Here is a 16,013-nt window from a genome sequence, read left to right on the forward strand (position 1 = left end):
GTTTTTCCCTCTCGATAGTTGCGCGCAGTCGCACTATCGAGCTGTCCTACCCTGAGAGAACAGAGGTGCTCGCTGAAAGGGGCAGGGAAACCATCGCCGGCTCGACGACCCTCCCTTCCCCTCTACTCGCCCTTTTCTGCGACGGGCTCTCGCTCCATGTGTGCGCGCGCGTGTGTGTGCTTTTGCATATCGCTGCAGCTCTCGCTCCGCCGTCTCAGCGCTGGACCACTTGTAGCGTTGCTGTTTCCTTTCTGTCGTCTGTCGCTTTATTTCACTGCCGTTGAGGTAAGAGTGCTCGTTGCACCTGGTGCGCAAGTAGGTGTGCGCCGCCCTCCTCCCCTCCCCCTTCTGCGCGCTGGTGGGTGCGTGCTCGCTTGCCTGTATGCCTGCACGTACCAGTGTGCGCGCCTCTCTTATTCCTCTCGTCGCGCCCCTCTTGCGTGGTTCTTACAGCTGCTCGCGCCGTCGAGGAGAGCGTGCTCGGGTGTCTCTCCGTGAGAGAGGGTGCGCGAGAGGCGGAGGGGGGAGGGATGCGGACACAAGACCACGCACACTCACAGACGGAGTCAACTGGCTAACCGGGGCCGAGATAAAGGCTTTGTGTGTTTGTGTGTGTGTGCCGGGGCATCGGTGCAGTGCCCGCTCTGCAACGCCCCCCCTTTTCGCTCCCTAACACACCTCACGCCTTGTCGCGCTTCTTACCGACGTACCACGCGCGCACACGCACTCGACAGTCAAGGCAGCATGCTGCCCTCACCGAACGGGCCAAGCTCATCCTATACGTGGATGTCGGCCCACACGGTCGCGCGTGGCAATCGCGGCTGCGGTGAGGAATTTCCCCTCCTCCCTAAACCCGGGTCGAGAGCGTCCATGTGCCGCTTGACGCAGTCGGCGCCACGCACCGAGTCCGCCGTTCCTGCCGCGACGACCTCGTCGTCGAACCTTTTCCCCCACGTCGCTGTGTCGTCACTCTTGGTCGGCGACTCTTTAAAAGGCGGCGGAAGCACCTTTGGTGATGGCGGCAGCGGCAGCGACGGAAACGGCAGCGCCGGCGGCTCCAGCGATGCCAACGGAGGCGCGGGTGGCGGCAATGGTGGCCTTGCGTTTGGTGCTGCACCGGCGTCGCTCTCCGAGTTCCTCCGCATCTTCGCGTATGCTGTCCGCCTGCAGTCGTGGGCGAGTTGGCTGCTGGCTGTCGTGTTTCATCTTTTCCATCTGCTGCTCATTCTTTCCTTCTGGAGCAGTCCGATCCTCTACCGCTCCACCTTCTTCTCCCAGTCGATGGCGAAGTCGCTGCTCGAGGCGCAGAGCGTCAGACAACACAGAAGGGGCAGCGATGGGTGTAGCAACAACGGCAGAACAAGACTGAGCGCCGCTGCGGGGAAGGGTCCGAGCGGCGCGGAGGCGGCTGCCCTGCTGCGCTCCAGCGAATCGCCAGCGCCGGTCTCCGTCGAGAGCGTGTGGGCTATTCACGACTCCGTCTTTTTCCTTGAGGAGGGCCGTGCCGTGATGCCCACGGCGATAGCGAGCAGCTTCTCCAGCCTGGGGGGCAAGAATCACCACGGCGGCACCACCAGAAGTACTTCGTATGCTGGTCGGGACGTGCGCGACAGTGACGACGCCGACCATAGCACTGGCAATGATGCGATAGACAGCATGAGTCAGGGCAAGCCCCGCGGCAGCCCGCACACGTGCATTCTGTCGCACAAGCCCGGCGGCGATGCCGGTCGCAGGGGTGGTGCGCAGAAGACGGTTGTGTCCGCGACTGCAGTCTCTACGCTGCGCGAGGCGACTGGCGCCGCCGCCATCGGCCAGAGCAATCAGCTGCGGCCGACGGTGTCATGGGATTTGTGTAGCAAGGACGAAGACCGCCACCGTGCTGCCGCGACGAGTGACGGCCCTGGGCTGCTGCGCTGGTTTGCAGGGTCTCCTCCCGTCGCGCCGGAACACACTCTGTCGCAGCGCAAGAATCTCAGTCACGGGCTAGTCGCGCTGTCGCAGATCATCGACGCGTGGGCGGCGTCTCCGCTATATTCGTCTCCGCTGGCCCTGGCCCTGCTTTACCACCTCTACGGCGTCGCCTGTGTCATCCTGCTGCTGACCGTGACGGACGGCATGCTCACCGGGCACTTTTCCGCGCTGCGACTCTGCATCGCCCTTGCTGAGCTGCTTTGGTACATTCGCCACGGCGCGCACGCTTTCCTTATCTACTGCTGGATGCTCGTGCTGTCGCACTGGCCGCATCGCACAATGTGCTCCGCCGACGACGCGGCGTTTCTTCAGCAGGGCACGCCGTACGCGGTGGTGACCAAGAGGAGGGGACAGGTGTCCATGTTTTGGTTTTATAGAGCCGCCTTGGCCGTCGACGGGGGTGCCGAGGGCGGCGGCGGTCACGGAGGCGCTGGCAAGTTGCTTGTGGATGAGATCAACCTTCCGTACTATCTCTATGATCAAGTGTGGTACCTCAAGCCGCTCGCCGAAGGCATCGAGGTCTTCTACGTCTGCCTCCTGCTGCTGTGCCTCGTGAAGGATTTTCACCGAGTGCTGGACGCCGTCGTTGGCGTGCGCGAGCTTATGGAGCCCGAGGGGTGTGTGCGCTGCCCCCTCTGCGGTGAGTTGATGGTGTTGTACGAGCAGCGCAGCCTCTTGCGGGCCAACTCTATCTACGAACCCGCCCGCGGCTGCATATCATGGTCCGGTTGGCGGATGAGGTGGTGGTGGCGTTGGCTACGCAGCCCCGTGCAAGGCAGCTGCAGCGGCCACCGTGTACCCACACCACCTCTGCCGAGTCCTCTCTGGCGCTGGCTCTTGCCGGCGCGGCTCGGCGGAGGCCCGCTGAAGACGCCGCTGGCGGTCTCCGCGACCGCTGGCGCACCCACGGATGACGGTGACGCCTCCCTCACACCGGGTATGGGCGACGAGACCACCTTCACACTCGCCGAAATTCTCGAGGATGTCGAGTTCTACGAGCAGTCAGCTGTTCGTCGCAGCGCGGCGGCCCCGCAGGATACCACCACGGAGGCGACGGCGCATCTCACGCAGTGGCTGAGGGCGATGCCATGCGCGGCACGGTCGCCGATCGTACGAGTGCAGGACGGCGAGCATAGTCGCAGCAGAGCCCGCAATGGCGGCTTCTCAGCTGAGCAGGACGAGGAGAACGCCGCGGCAACGGCGGGCGCGCTGGCGCTCGGGTTGTCGGCCTCTTCGTCGTCTGAAGAGTGTGTGAGCGCGGGGCTGGTGACGGTAGCGCCCGCCGCCGCGCCCGCAACGCCTGACATGGGCGCTGCTACAGCACCGGCACACGGTGCTCTGACTGCGTTCGCCAAGGCAGGGCCTCCGAACCCCTCGCCGACCCATTTGGTCGCGTCTTCCATCCCCGCCAGTCCCACTCGTCGTCGACACGGCCGCCGCTCACAAGGCCGTTTGCAGAGGTCGTTGAACAGCAGCCAACAGTCGATGACGCCGCGGAAGCGCCTGCAGCGTCGGACTCGATTCACGGAGGAGGTGCTGTACTGGAACCGTGCCACGCGGCACGTGCATCACCGGTGCCCAAGACTCTACTTGGATGCACAAGAGGCGACCGACGATGAAGACGATGACGGCAGCGACGGCGGCAGCGCCTCGTGTGAATGCAGCAGCGAAGCTTCTTCAGCGACGTCCTCCACTGCGGCCACGCCGACGTCCGGTTCACTTACTCGGCCGGCGACTACCGCATCGGCGCGCGCGCACGCCGTCAACCCTCTGACGGCAGTTGACTATGCGAACTTCCACCAAGGCGTGCTGCACCGCTCCCTCTCTCCGCGCGCTGGGCCGGGTGGCAGGGCCGCTGGGACCGGGCGTTTCTACATGCCCCAGCTCTCTGCTGAGCTGGACGAGCCATCGCGCGTGCAAGAGAAGCGGCTCCAGCAGCAGTCGCAGCAGTGCACAGCCAGCCATCAAGGCACCTCTGCGGCAGATGACTCGACGCACCAGCGTAACGATCGGATCATCGGCCCGGACTTCTCGGAGGCACCGTCCAAGCTCTTTGCACAGGGTCCGCCACCACAGTCGGCTGCTAAACACATAGTGGAGCGCGGCCTGTACGACCCCAACAAGGCCGGCGAGGACGAGTTCAGGCCCGGCAACGCCTTTCAGTCGTACGATCGTGCAGGGTATCTGTCGCGGCTCACCCATAGTTGGCTGAACCCGTTGCTAAAGTTCGGGCTGCTGGAGCCGACACTGCTGCGACAGGAGCGCTTCTTGCCCTCGCTGCCGGAGGAACTGCTGTCACTGGACAACATTGCGATGCCGGCGTGGCGTTTGTGGGTTTATCGAAAGGTGTGGTTCGCCGCCTACGTGGCGAAGCCGGGGGAGCTGCTCATTCCCGGCAACGAAGCTATGAATCGCGCCGAGGAGGAGCTGATGTCGCTTGCCCACCTGCACGAAGCCGACCGCAGTGAGAGCGGCGAGGAGACGGAGAGCTTGGACGGCAGGCAGACCGCTGTAATGCTCGGCCATACTTCGTTTAAGCAGGCAGCCAAGTTTCGTCCGCAGCGGCCGCGCCGGTGCTGGCAGGAGAGTCTCTTGTGGGCTCTCTCCGCGCCGGTACGGTGCATCCTCGTGACACTTTTCTATCACGTATACATTGGCACATCGCGCACGGTGCGCCGCACACGGCGGCGTCTCGCTCGCGAACTGCTGAAGGACCGCCTTAGCACCGCCGCCGAGAACCTGTACGACCCCAACGGCTATCAGACTGTGGAGTCGAGCGAAGCGATAGAGGAGGCGACGTGGGCGCTGACCGAAGTGGCGTCCTCGTGCGGCAGCAGCGCTGCTGCGCCATCAGTGGGCTCCGCTCTGCCGACCCACATGCGCCGGCAGCTCGCCCTGAGTGATGTGAGCCTGTACTACCTCTTCCTGGAGCACCGCTGCGGCCGCCGCTTTCTGCTCGTCGCGGCACCTCTGCTGCTGCTAAGTGAGCTGCTGACCGTGGCGGTGGTGCCCGTGCTTGAGCTGCTCACTATGTGCCTGCAGCGCGTGGATTCCGACATGGTGCCGCACCGCCGCGAGGCCCCGAGCGATCAAAGCAGCGTGACGGAGGCTCTTCTGTGTGCCAACCTGTTGGGGGTGCTGCTGCTGCTGCAAGGTGTGGTGCACAGCGCCTACGTGGGCCAGGCGCAGCAGGCCGCAATGGAGGCGCGTACGTGCGTCTGTGCGGTAGTGCTGGAGAAGACGCTGGCGCTCCCCCTCGCGCAGCGCACCTTCACGGAGGCAGAAGTGGTGGCTTTGGCCACTGAGGAGGCGATGCGTGTCGCGACGTGCTTGAGGTCGCTGCATCTGACCTGGTCCTGCCCGCTGCGAGTGGCACTTCTGTTGCTGCTGCTCGCCAACTATGTAGGCTGGGTGGCCGCCGCAGTGGCCGGTGCCGGTTCGCTCCTCACCGTGCCGCTCTTGCGCCACTCTTCGCGCGAGGTGCGGCAGAGGCGGCACGAGGCGCGGGAGACAGCAGCGCCACGCATCGCCCTGCTGCAGCGCGCTCTGAGGCACATTCGCAAAGTCAAGGCCATGTTGCTGGAAGGGCGTCTGGCTCACTGGCTGCGGAAGGCGCGTGCGACAGAGGCCTCCCGCGCTGAGGCGGTGGCGATGGCGGAGGGCACGGCCGGCATGTTGGCCGGCGGCGTGGAGTGTCTGCTGATGGTGGCCGCCCTCGGCGCCGAGTGCGTCCTCTCCGCCAAGGAACTGCGAGACATGGACGTGCAGGTACCCGCGCTTGCCATCTTCGTGCTGCTGACGATGCCGCTGCTGGAGGTGCCGGCGCTTTTCAGCGTGGTGGCACGCGGCTTTCTCGCGATGAAGCGCATCGAGGCGTACCTGCGGCAGAGGCCCGACGAGTTTGCCGGCACTTGGGTGGATCTGACCAGCTTCACGGCGACGCAGCAGCAACTGCGCGTGGAAAACCCCGGCAGCACGCTGCTTAACTACCGCCGTGGCAGCGTGGTGTGCCGCAACTCGTTTTTCACGTGGCAGCATGACCTGACCGAAGAGCCGCCGTCGGCGCTCTTGCGTGACGTCGACTTCTGCATCCGTCCTGGCCAGTTGGTCGTCGTGCAGGGCTCCATGGGGGCTGGCAAGAGCACCCTGCTCTTGTCCATCCTCGGCGAGGTGAATCTGTTTGTGTCGTCAGGGTGCTCGACGAACGGCAGCTCGACGGGATACAGGTCGGAGAAAACGTTGTCCGTCGTGTCCGCCACCGAGGCAGCGGCGCTGGCGCCGGTATACACCGGCGGCGCCCCTGGCGCCGTGGGGGACGGCAACCGGCGCGACCCCGGCCCCGCCGCTGCGGCGGCCTGCCCCCCGGCTTTCCCTACGCCACCGAGCAACAGCATCAGTCTAGCCGACGCCGCCGCACTTGGCATTTTTGTGGCGTCGCCGATGGACTCCGCCGAGGCAAGGCGGTGCGTCAGCGCGGAGCAGACGCTTTCGGCTGTACCCGGCGCTGATGCAGCAGCGGCGCAGAGGGCGCTGGCCGGCATCGCCTCGACAGCTGCTGCCGCGGCTGCTGCGGCCAAGACTTTCATGGCAGCAGGCGGTGCGTCGCCGGGTGGCTACGCTCGAAGCGAGGCGTCGAAGTTGTCTGCCCGTAGCCTCGCTGACGATCGCGCCAGTGTGTGCTCGGTTACCACTAAGAACGCCTCACAGCTTAGCCCCACCGGCCTGGAAGGCGACGACAGCAGCACTGGCGGCTTCCTCGTCTTCGGATCCTGCGCCTACTGTGCCGAGGTACCTTGGCTGCAGAACGACACCATCCGCGCCAACATCGTGCCCGGTGGTGGCCCGGTGCTGGAGCGTTGGTACTGCGCGGTGCTGCGTGCGTGCGCGCTGAGCGCGGAGGTGACGGCGCTGCCGCACGGTGACGCGACCGTAATTGGCGAGAGAGGGGAGCTGCTGTCGCTAAGCATGCGCTGCCGCATCGCCATCGCGCGGGCCGTGTACTCCAAGTCGCACGTGTATCTCATGGACAGCGTCCTCTCGCCACTGGAGCCTGCCATTCAGGAGCACATTATCCGCGAGGTGTTCCACAGGCTACTGCGCAAGAAGACGATTGTTTTGGCCAGCAACGTCGGACTGCGATCGCTGCGGCCGCATCGCGTTTTCAGCGTCGTGAATGGTGTCGCGCGGGAGGACACCGACTTGTACACGGCCGTCTCCTCTCTGCATGCCCGCGGTGACGAGGATGACGAGGAGGCACTGATGCAGCGACAGGCAAGCGACTGCGGTGGCACTGCGGCCGACGGTGATGATGGTGGTCTGTTGAAGCGCGATAGCAGTGCGAGCCAGGCCATGACCCCGCCGCTGCCAGCACTCTATGCCGAGGAGTTCGAGGAGCCGCAGGAGGCGGCCGAGGCGGAGACGTTGGTGAAGGTGTTTGTCGACGACCCTGCGGTCGCGGCTACCACGGTGCTGTTCGACGGCGACGCGGGCTTTGGTCCGCGCGATCCACGGCTGCTCGGCGAGCTTGTCGATCGCCTAGACGCCGGCATCTCTGGCGATGACGTGTCGTTGGCGGGCTCGGCGCTGCTGGCCGGCGCGGAGGGGGGTTTTGGCAACAGCGCCGCTCTACGCCCCCGCCGCTCCCGCTCCTCGTGCCCACGCCTGCCGCGGCGCTTTAAAACCGGCCGCAGCGGAGCCGCTTCGGGCGCGGAGACGCCGCCCAAGGAGGTCCCGCTGCCGGGGACCGTGACGACCAACGTGGCGAGCTGCCAGCCGTCGCCCTACTTGAAGGCGCCCACCGCAGCACCGTCACACCCTGCTGCCGATCCCGGAGCGCCGCTCCACGGCGTTAACGTGGACGGCACTGGCTGCGCCAGCGACTGTAGCGAGCAAGGCAGCAGCGCCAGCGCCGGGAGTGGCAGCAACAGCACCTGCTCCAACGATCCGTGCATGAGCAGCCACTACGCCCAGCTACTGCGGCGCGAGCCTCCTCTGCGCCGCCGCCACCGCCTCTTCCTCTTCATTTTCTTGCGCTTCATGGGTGGGCAGGTGACGTGGGTGTTGTTGACAGCGCTCCTCCAGCAGGGCATCTCTCTGTGCGTCGATATTTGGACTGCAGCGTGGCTGGCGGTAATGGCGGCGCACACGACGCGTTCCGCAGTCAGCGCAACGAGGGCAGCCGTAGTAGGCCGGTCGTTCTCGTCTCGAGTGGCAGAGCAGCTGTACACGTGGGCCGCCGTCAGCGACCTCGCTTTCGTTGGTGTGTTGTCTGCGTTGTGTCTCTTGGCGATGCTGCTCACGCTGCTCCGCGCCCGCGCGGTGTACGTCGGGGCGTACGGGACGATGCATTTCATCTACAACCAGATTGCATGTCGTGTGCTGCACTCGCCAGCCTCTTATTTCGACAGTCGCATCATCGCGCTCGTGACGCGCGTGCTGCGCGACGACGGCGAGGTTGCCGAGTACCGCGTTCTGTCCACGGCGGAGACACTGCTGAGCTGCGGTGCGCAGGTGGTGCTGGTCGCACTGTGGAATGCTTTCGTGAACCCCGTTTTTATACTGCTGCTGCCGATGGCCGTGTCCATCTTCTACCACATCTCGCAGCGCCACGCGGTGGTGCTGCGCGAGGTGCGCCGGCTGGAGCTTGGCTCGGTGAATGGCATGACCAACATCCTGCGTGAGGTGTATGAGGGCGCACCCACGGTGCGCTGCATGGCTCTGCAGGACCGACTGCGCGAGGAATTCTGCCGTGCGCTGGATACGGCCAACACGGCCTCCATGGTGGCCTACCTGACGGATTGCTGGGTGGAGCTGCGACTGCATGTGCTCGCCACCCTCGCCGTGTACATAGCTGCCACGGTCGGCGTCATCTTCACGTTCTCCTACTCACATCCAAGCTTCACGGCAGTGGCCGTGATCGCTTGCCTGCGGGCCGGACCGGTGCTGACGGTGATGTGCCGCAGCCTCGGCGCCTTCACGGCGAAAGAGTGGATCTCGGTACAGCGGCTCATGAGCCTGTGGGGCGCGCCCCAGGAGCCGCTCACCCTCGTCGGCGAGGCGGACCTTTATACCTACAGCCACGTCCGTCGCAAGGCGACAGGGCCGTTTGTGCTGGAGGGTGGAGATGACGCCCCCTTGCTCAAGAATGTGAGGTCGCCGACGGCGTCGCCCATGATGGGGCAAGGGGTTCGCTCCCGGCAGCGTGAGGCTCGCCAAGATGCGAAGGCGGAGCGGTGCCGTCTGCGCCACGAGCAACAGAACCGGCAGCGACTGCGACGACAGCAGCTGGGGCCGGCCGGCGGTGAGGACGGCCCGGCTGAGTCGCATGCCCCCGCATCGCTCTCCGTATTCACCGATGACTCTTCGCCGTCCTCATCGTCCAGGGAGCGGAGGGCCACTGGTGCTCCAGGCGACTCTTGCGCTACTACGCTTCCTCTGCTAGAGCTGATTAACGTCTCGGCGCGGTATCGCGCCACGCTGCCGTACGTCCTGCGCCACGTGAACCTGGCCGTCTTTCCAGGCGAGCGCCTTGGTGTGGTGGGCCACGCCGGACAAGGTAAGAGATCCATCTTCAACGTGCTGCTACGCCTGGTGGACGTGATCGAAGGCGGCGGCGTCTTCGTGGACGGCGAGGACGCCGCGCGAATACCATACCCCATTCTTCGCAGCTGGTTTGGCCTTCTGTCACAGGAGCCACTTCTCGTGCAGGGGTCGTGGCGCAGCAACCTCCTCCTCGGCTACCATTTCGCTCACTGCATGCTGATGGACGGCGCCAACGGCGGCGCTGACCATCTTTTCCTACCAACCACGACGCTCGCCTGTCAGCAGCTGCAGGCAGACGCACGTCCAACATCGAGGGCCGCCGCGGCGGTCACCGCACAGCTGGCAGCGGCGGCTGGGGAGCGCGAGCCTCTGCTGCAACGAGGCGCTACTGCTCACACTCGCGGTGGCACCGGGGCTGCTGCTGGACCAGAGGACAGCAGGGCATCTGTCTCCGCGGCGGAGAACAGCTACGGTAGCACCGACAGTGCTCAGCCATACATGCAAGCCGGAGGCGGCGAACGCGCTCACGTGGGGTTTATGCACACCACAGCCGACTTTGCTTTCAGAGACCAACGCCGCACCTCGGAGGATGGCGGTAGCCGTGGCGGTGACTGTGGCGTCGCCTCCATGGCGGGCGCAGCAGCTCGACGGCTCCGCGACAGCCTCACATCCTTCCAGCGCTGCCTCAGACGCAGAAACAACAGCGACTACAACGAGCACATCCTGCCGGGGAGTGCCGGTGGAGGTGACGGACGTCGCCGCTGCCGCAGTAGCTGTGACACGGCCAGCAACGAAAGCCATCCACACCACCTTCACGGGCATGCGGTTAAGGGGCTGCGGCAGCCTGTGGAGGACGCTGTGCTGTGGGAAGCGCTGCGGGCCGTTGGACTCGATGCTGCAGTGGAGTTGAGCGGCGGCCTTGATGCCCCGCTCGTCGGCGACGACCTGGCTGAGACGGGCCTGACGGATTCGCAGTGCCGTCTTCTCTGCCTCGCGCGTGTGGTGCTGAGGAGGCCACCGATTGTGCTCCTGGAAGACGCCGTTCACTCCGGCGCTGAGGCGCAGACGGACTTCGCCATTCACCGCGTCTTGGCGAATGAGCTGCGCGAGTCGACGGTGTTGATCATTGCCCACCGCATGTCCACTCTGCTAAACCTCTGCACGCGTGTCGTGGCGGTGCAGGGAGGGACGTTGATGCCTATCGCTGACCTGGGGCCAACACTAGCGTCAGCGGTCACGGCGGATGCTCCAGGGGCAGGCGACGAGACTCGGTACGCGGCTGCCATGCGCCCGGCAACGGCGGTACTGGATCCGGTCGTGCTAAAGCAGCTCTCCCACCATCTAGAGTAGCCGCGAGTCGGTAATCTGCCGTTTGTGTTGAAGCCTAGCATGGCGGTGGGGCCGACCGAGGGGGCGTGACCACTCCATACCCGCGCACACCCGCCGACCTAACTGGACAGGAGCGCATGCTCGTCCTCGTTCATGTGAAGTTTGGCGCACTTGGACGGCTGTCGGGGTGCTCACTGCATCGATGAGAAAAGACGACACACACACACGCACAAGCACAAGCACGCACAGCACCGAGATGGAAGGCGTGGTGGTGTATGTTGCAGACACGAGCGTGCAGATGACGTCATCGAATGCCCCGAACAGCCGATGCCGATGAAGAGAGACAGCGATCGGTGGCGTGGGTGGGGAGAGTTGAGGTAAGTACACCGATGCCTGTACTGCTGCTGCTTCTGTTTTCGAATATAGACGATCATCTATCGTCCCCGGCCACCGCCACTCCTCTTTCCCTCGCGAGGCACGTGTGGCGTGAAGGTAATAGTTTCCGTGACGTTTACAGCGCTGCCACTTAACCACGCGCATATTAGCAGCCACTCCTTCTTCACCGTCCCCGCATGCGCGCTTTTCGGTCTGTCTCGTGCGTGTGGGTGTGTATGTGCCGAGTGGTGATGGTGGTGGTGCACATCAACTCTGAGGAGGCCACCTCACGTCACGGTAGGCAACCCCCTTTTCCCTCAACGCATACACGTGCATATACACACATACACGGGCCTGTGCATTTGCCCACACTTACACACCGCTGCGCTGCGCTTGAGCAGGCGCCGTTTCTCCGTATCTCGCTCTCTTCGTCCGCAAGCCACATGCGCACTGAGCGCAGCGTACGGCGACGTCTTTCTTAGGGCATCACACGCTTTCTGTTTCTCTGCCTCCTGCTCTCTTCTCTTTTGCTTGCTTATCTTACACGAGGCAAGGGATGCGCCTGCTCTGGCGCCGTTCCACAGAACCGAACAACCAAGTACCCACACTCAGATAGGCTCACGCAGGCAAACGGTCGTTTCTCCTCAACATACATCACCGCGTGCGTCGTCTGCTTCTCGCCGACATCTCCCTGCGTATCGGTGCCTGTGTGTGTGTCTCTCTCTCTGTGTGCGCGCTACTCGCTCACACCGCGCCTTGACGCAAGAACGTTGTCGTGGTGGTGGTGGAGGGGCGGGGTGCCTGTGCCCGCTGCGGCTCTACGCGTCTTATGCGCCGCCTCGACCCTTTCTTGCACAAGCGTTCGCGAGTAGCGGAAAGCGAAGGGCAGCGAGAAACCTTGACGTATTAGCGCCCTAGCGAGCGATGCAGCCGCGATGCGTGCGCGTGGTGGCGCTGATGGTGGCCAGCACATCATTGCCGCACCGCAGCGCCGCTGCTGGTCTTCTCACAGCTCCCAGACGACCAGCGGTGAGAGGACTGCGCCAAGGGCGGCGTGCGCATGAGTGCGTCGCCGCTTTCAGCACGGACACACGACCTCTCCGGACTGCCTGGAGAGGCGAAGGGCGACCGACATTGACACCAGCGCGGCTAGTGACGCGAACGGATGACATCTGCACCATTGGGACACGCGGCTGCATGCGCGATGCCAGCGCTGCCGTGTGCACGCGCTCCCCACTCACAGCTTTGTGCGTGTCGTGCGCTGCACTGGAGACGCGTCGCCGCTGCTGTGCATCACTCGCGGGAGTGGCGCATGCGCCGCCGAGCCCGTCGCACAACTCGTCCCGGTTGCGCGGCACTTACAGAGAGCGGCTCCCCTCAAGTTCCCTTCCATCATCGGCTTCGCGGTACACGAAGACATCTCAGCAACGCAGACAGCGAGCTCAAGCGCCCTCTGGCCGACCCCCGAGTCCGCGGCGAGAGCAAAGAGGCAGCGCAGCTCGGCTGCGGACGCCAGATGACGACTTCCGCGATGACGCTCCTCCATCGCAGTCGGAGGAGGTGCCGACAGCAGACGACGTAGACGGTGCCTCTGTCGCTGACGGCGGCATGGGTGCATCCGCTGCGGATGACGCAGCTTCTTTGTCTACGGTGGCTCATGACGCGAAAGCAGGGTGGGGGCTTGAAGACGTGAACTCTCTGACGGGAAGGACGCAGCTGGAGGAGCTGTATAAACGCAACCTTGATCGCATCCGTGCCATCCTCGAGCAGCCGCTGCCCGCTATGCCACAGGACGGCAGCGTCGATCCCGATTTTTTTGTGGGCTTTGCATCTTACAGTTATCAGCTGCGAGACCAGTACCGCGCCATCCTTGCGCGCGAGCTGCAGGTGCCGGTGAAGGCGGTGAGGCTGTCCGTTGCGTGGAGTGGCCGCTTCGACGTGCGACTCTTCGGGCGGGTGCAGAAGGTATGTGGTGTGTGCCTTGATCGGCAGGTACTGCGGGCAGCAACGCACAGCGAGAGGGAGAAGAACCCGGGTACTGAGCTAGCCCGCAAAGAGGGCGACTTCGCTGCCAAGACGCGCATCACCGAGGCAGATGAGGCATCATCATTGTCGTCTGCCTCGGCCATTCCATTACCCGAGACGCTCCACAAGCGCATGGATGCGCTTGTAGCCGCCATCAACGGACGCAGGCGTGAAGATCTCCTCCAGGTGTCGTTCTTCCAAGCCTCGCCACCGATCCCAGAGGTGGAGTTCGCGCTTACCCGACGAGAGCACAGACTCTTGTACCACCTGCACGAATGGATACGGCGCCACGTGTTGCAGAGTGCATTGGTGGTCGTCGTGTACGGTGTTCCGCCTCCGCCGCCAAGTACTACCTCTACCGATACGCGGGCGACTGCAGCTGCGCTTCATTTCTCGACAGGCTTGCCCGAGCGACGTGAAGTTACGTGCGACACTGCTGGCGCCACAAACGGCGGCGCAGCTCAGCCGGACTCGTACGTGCAGTGGCAGCGTCTCTGCAGCACTCGAACGGCAGCGCAGAAACGCGAGGTGCAGGACAAGTGGCTGCGACTGCTTCATCGACGCAGAGTGGTGCCGTTGATGATATCACTGACTGCGCTGGCTTCCGAGGTTGCCGCGGCGGTGGTGCGCGGCGAGGTGCCTCACATCGACTTCCGGCACGCAAAGCAGCAGACGGCGGAAGTGAAGCAGGCCGGTCGGGCAGCGGCGCAGGGCGGTGAGGAGCACGCGGCTGCGTCGGCCACGCCCTCGGCGAGTGCGACAGCGTCGCCGGTGGAACTGAGTGCGAGTCTGCAAGACGTACTGGTACACATTGCAGCGGCGTCATCGTCGTCGCCACCATTCACGACGGACGATGATGGGGCGTCTGCGGAGGACAGTTGTGACCACGCTGCATTTCCTCGTCGCGCCCAAGACGTGATTGCCCCACCACACGGTGCTGACACCGCCACTGCCGCGGCAGTCGTCACACCGCTCTTCCGGCCTGCTTCCGCTGCTCAGAAAACGGCGACGATGCGCTGGGTGCGGCTTGTCTACCAGGCGCTCCTTTTGCGAGAGACGCAGGGCATCACCGACTGCAGCGGCCGCACGGATGGCGAGCAGTCAACCATGCGCATCTCTCACCGAGCGTCGCTGCCTGCGCTCTTCGCGCAAGGCGCCTACGCTGGCGGCGAAGAGGAGGTTGCCTACCTGCAGCGCAACCGCGCCGCGATGGACGCGCTGCTGCTGCATCCGCACGAAATCTCCTTCAAGAAGAAGTTTCTCAGTCGCATGCGCAATGGGCACCGCCGGCTGCGCATGGAGGGCGAGAGCGCCGCGCCGTACGCCGTGAATGGGTGAGTACTGGAGAAGGGAACGAAAAGTGCTGGCCGCGCGCGCGTCTGCCCTCTTCTTCACCCCCTCCCCTTCTCTCGCCGTCAGCCGTCATCACATTGTGTTATCACTTGGCCCTCCACCCTCCCTTTTTAAACTTCTACTGTCCGCTCTAATAGGTGCACACCGCTCTCCAGCGCGCACCTGACACGCCATCACGCCCTCCGCCTCACTCCTCTCGTCTTCTCACATCGCAGTACAGTTGAGCGCGTGCCCACCTGTGGGGCAAGGGCCGGGATGGGTACCCGGCGTGGGTGGCAGGCGGGGGGGGTCGAGGCGGGAGACGTACCGCGGCGTCCCAAGTGCGTACCATTGCGTAAGTCACGGAAGAGCAAAATAATTTGGCAGACAATGTTTTGCACGTTCTCTGAAAAAAAAAGAAACAACAACAAAAACAAAAAAAAACGTTGGGCTCGAGACATGTAGGCAAGCTGCAGCGGATGGCTACCGGCTTTGCTAAAGGTCTTGGCGTGTGGCCTTACCCATCACTCCTTCCTGCCTCTCACTCTCTCTCGCCCGCCCACCAGAGACCGACAAGGTTTGCAACTCTCTCACTCTCTCTACGTGTGTCTGGGTGGGCGGTCTGTGCATGCGCAGATGCGGTTACACTTGCGAGCCGCCGCTCGCTAGCCCCTCTCTCGCGCGGGGAGGGGTCGCTTGACAGTCACCCCGGAGCCGCAGAGGCGAGCTTCATCTGATCAGTGCGATCCCCTCTTCTCTCCGCTTTCGCTTCCACCGTCAACGCCTCCTATATCTCTTCTCCATCTCTCTCGACCTCCTCTGCCTGTCGCCGCTGTTGCCGGTGGCGGCAATGCGAATCCGTGTCTTCATCTCATTGATCCAATGAGATGCACACACACACACACACAAATGCACGGCTCCTTCAAGTTGGATTGGAGGAGCGCCATCGTTTTGAATCAAACGCGGCTATTGCACTTGTCTGTCCATCCGTCGGCCCCCTCCCCCTCCACGGCGTTTCGCTCTTCTGTGCGCTTGCCGACTTCACACGGTCTGCGTGCTTTATCGGCTCTCCTCACTTCGCCTGGGCGCTTCGCCGCGACATTGGCCGCCACCGTCACCAGCCTCATCACTGCTCACGTTAGCAACCCGCTCCATCAGCGCTGGCCGTGGTCACGTCTACGCATCTCTGCCCACAAACACTCTTTGGATGCACATCGTGGGCTGCGTGTCCAGTGATGGAGCGCACTGAGTTTCTTGACAGCACCTACAGGGGCGGCGGTGGCGGCCGAGGTGGCGAAGCCCTCCTGATGAACGAGTCGTCCTCGCTGCAGCGCACGGCTAGGGCCCGAGCCCATGCAGCGCAGTACCTCATGGACATCGACAACGCATGTATGCCGCTGTTGCCCGATGACCCGGAGAAGCGCATCTCGCTGCATCGG

General features: G+C 64.1%; 2 protein-coding genes across 2 annotated transcripts; both read left to right on the top strand.

The window, feature by feature from the left end:
* Window positions 1-744: 744 nt before the first annotated feature.
* LINJ_24_1510 (multi drug resistance protein-like) lies at window positions 745-10,863 on the top strand (the record flags this gene model as incomplete). Its single annotated transcript, XM_001466960.1, has 1 exon — window positions 745-10,863. The coding sequence occupies one exon, from the start codon at window positions 745-747 to the stop codon at window positions 10,861-10,863; it is 10,119 nt and encodes a 3,372-aa protein (XP_001466997.1).
* A 1,278-nt stretch (window positions 10,864-12,141) lies between these two features.
* On the top strand, window positions 12,142-14,580 carry LINJ_24_1520 (conserved hypothetical protein; the record flags this gene model as incomplete). Its single annotated transcript, XM_003392513.1, has 1 exon — window positions 12,142-14,580. The coding sequence occupies one exon, from the start codon at window positions 12,142-12,144 to the stop codon at window positions 14,578-14,580; it is 2,439 nt and encodes an 812-aa protein (XP_003392561.1).
* Between the last annotated feature and the right edge of the window lie 1,433 nt (window positions 14,581-16,013).

This window comes from Leishmania infantum, chromosome 24 (assembly GCF_000002875.2).
Source record: "Leishmania infantum JPCM5 genome chromosome 24".
Taxonomy (NCBI): Eukaryota; Euglenozoa; class Kinetoplastea; order Trypanosomatida; family Trypanosomatidae; genus Leishmania; species Leishmania infantum.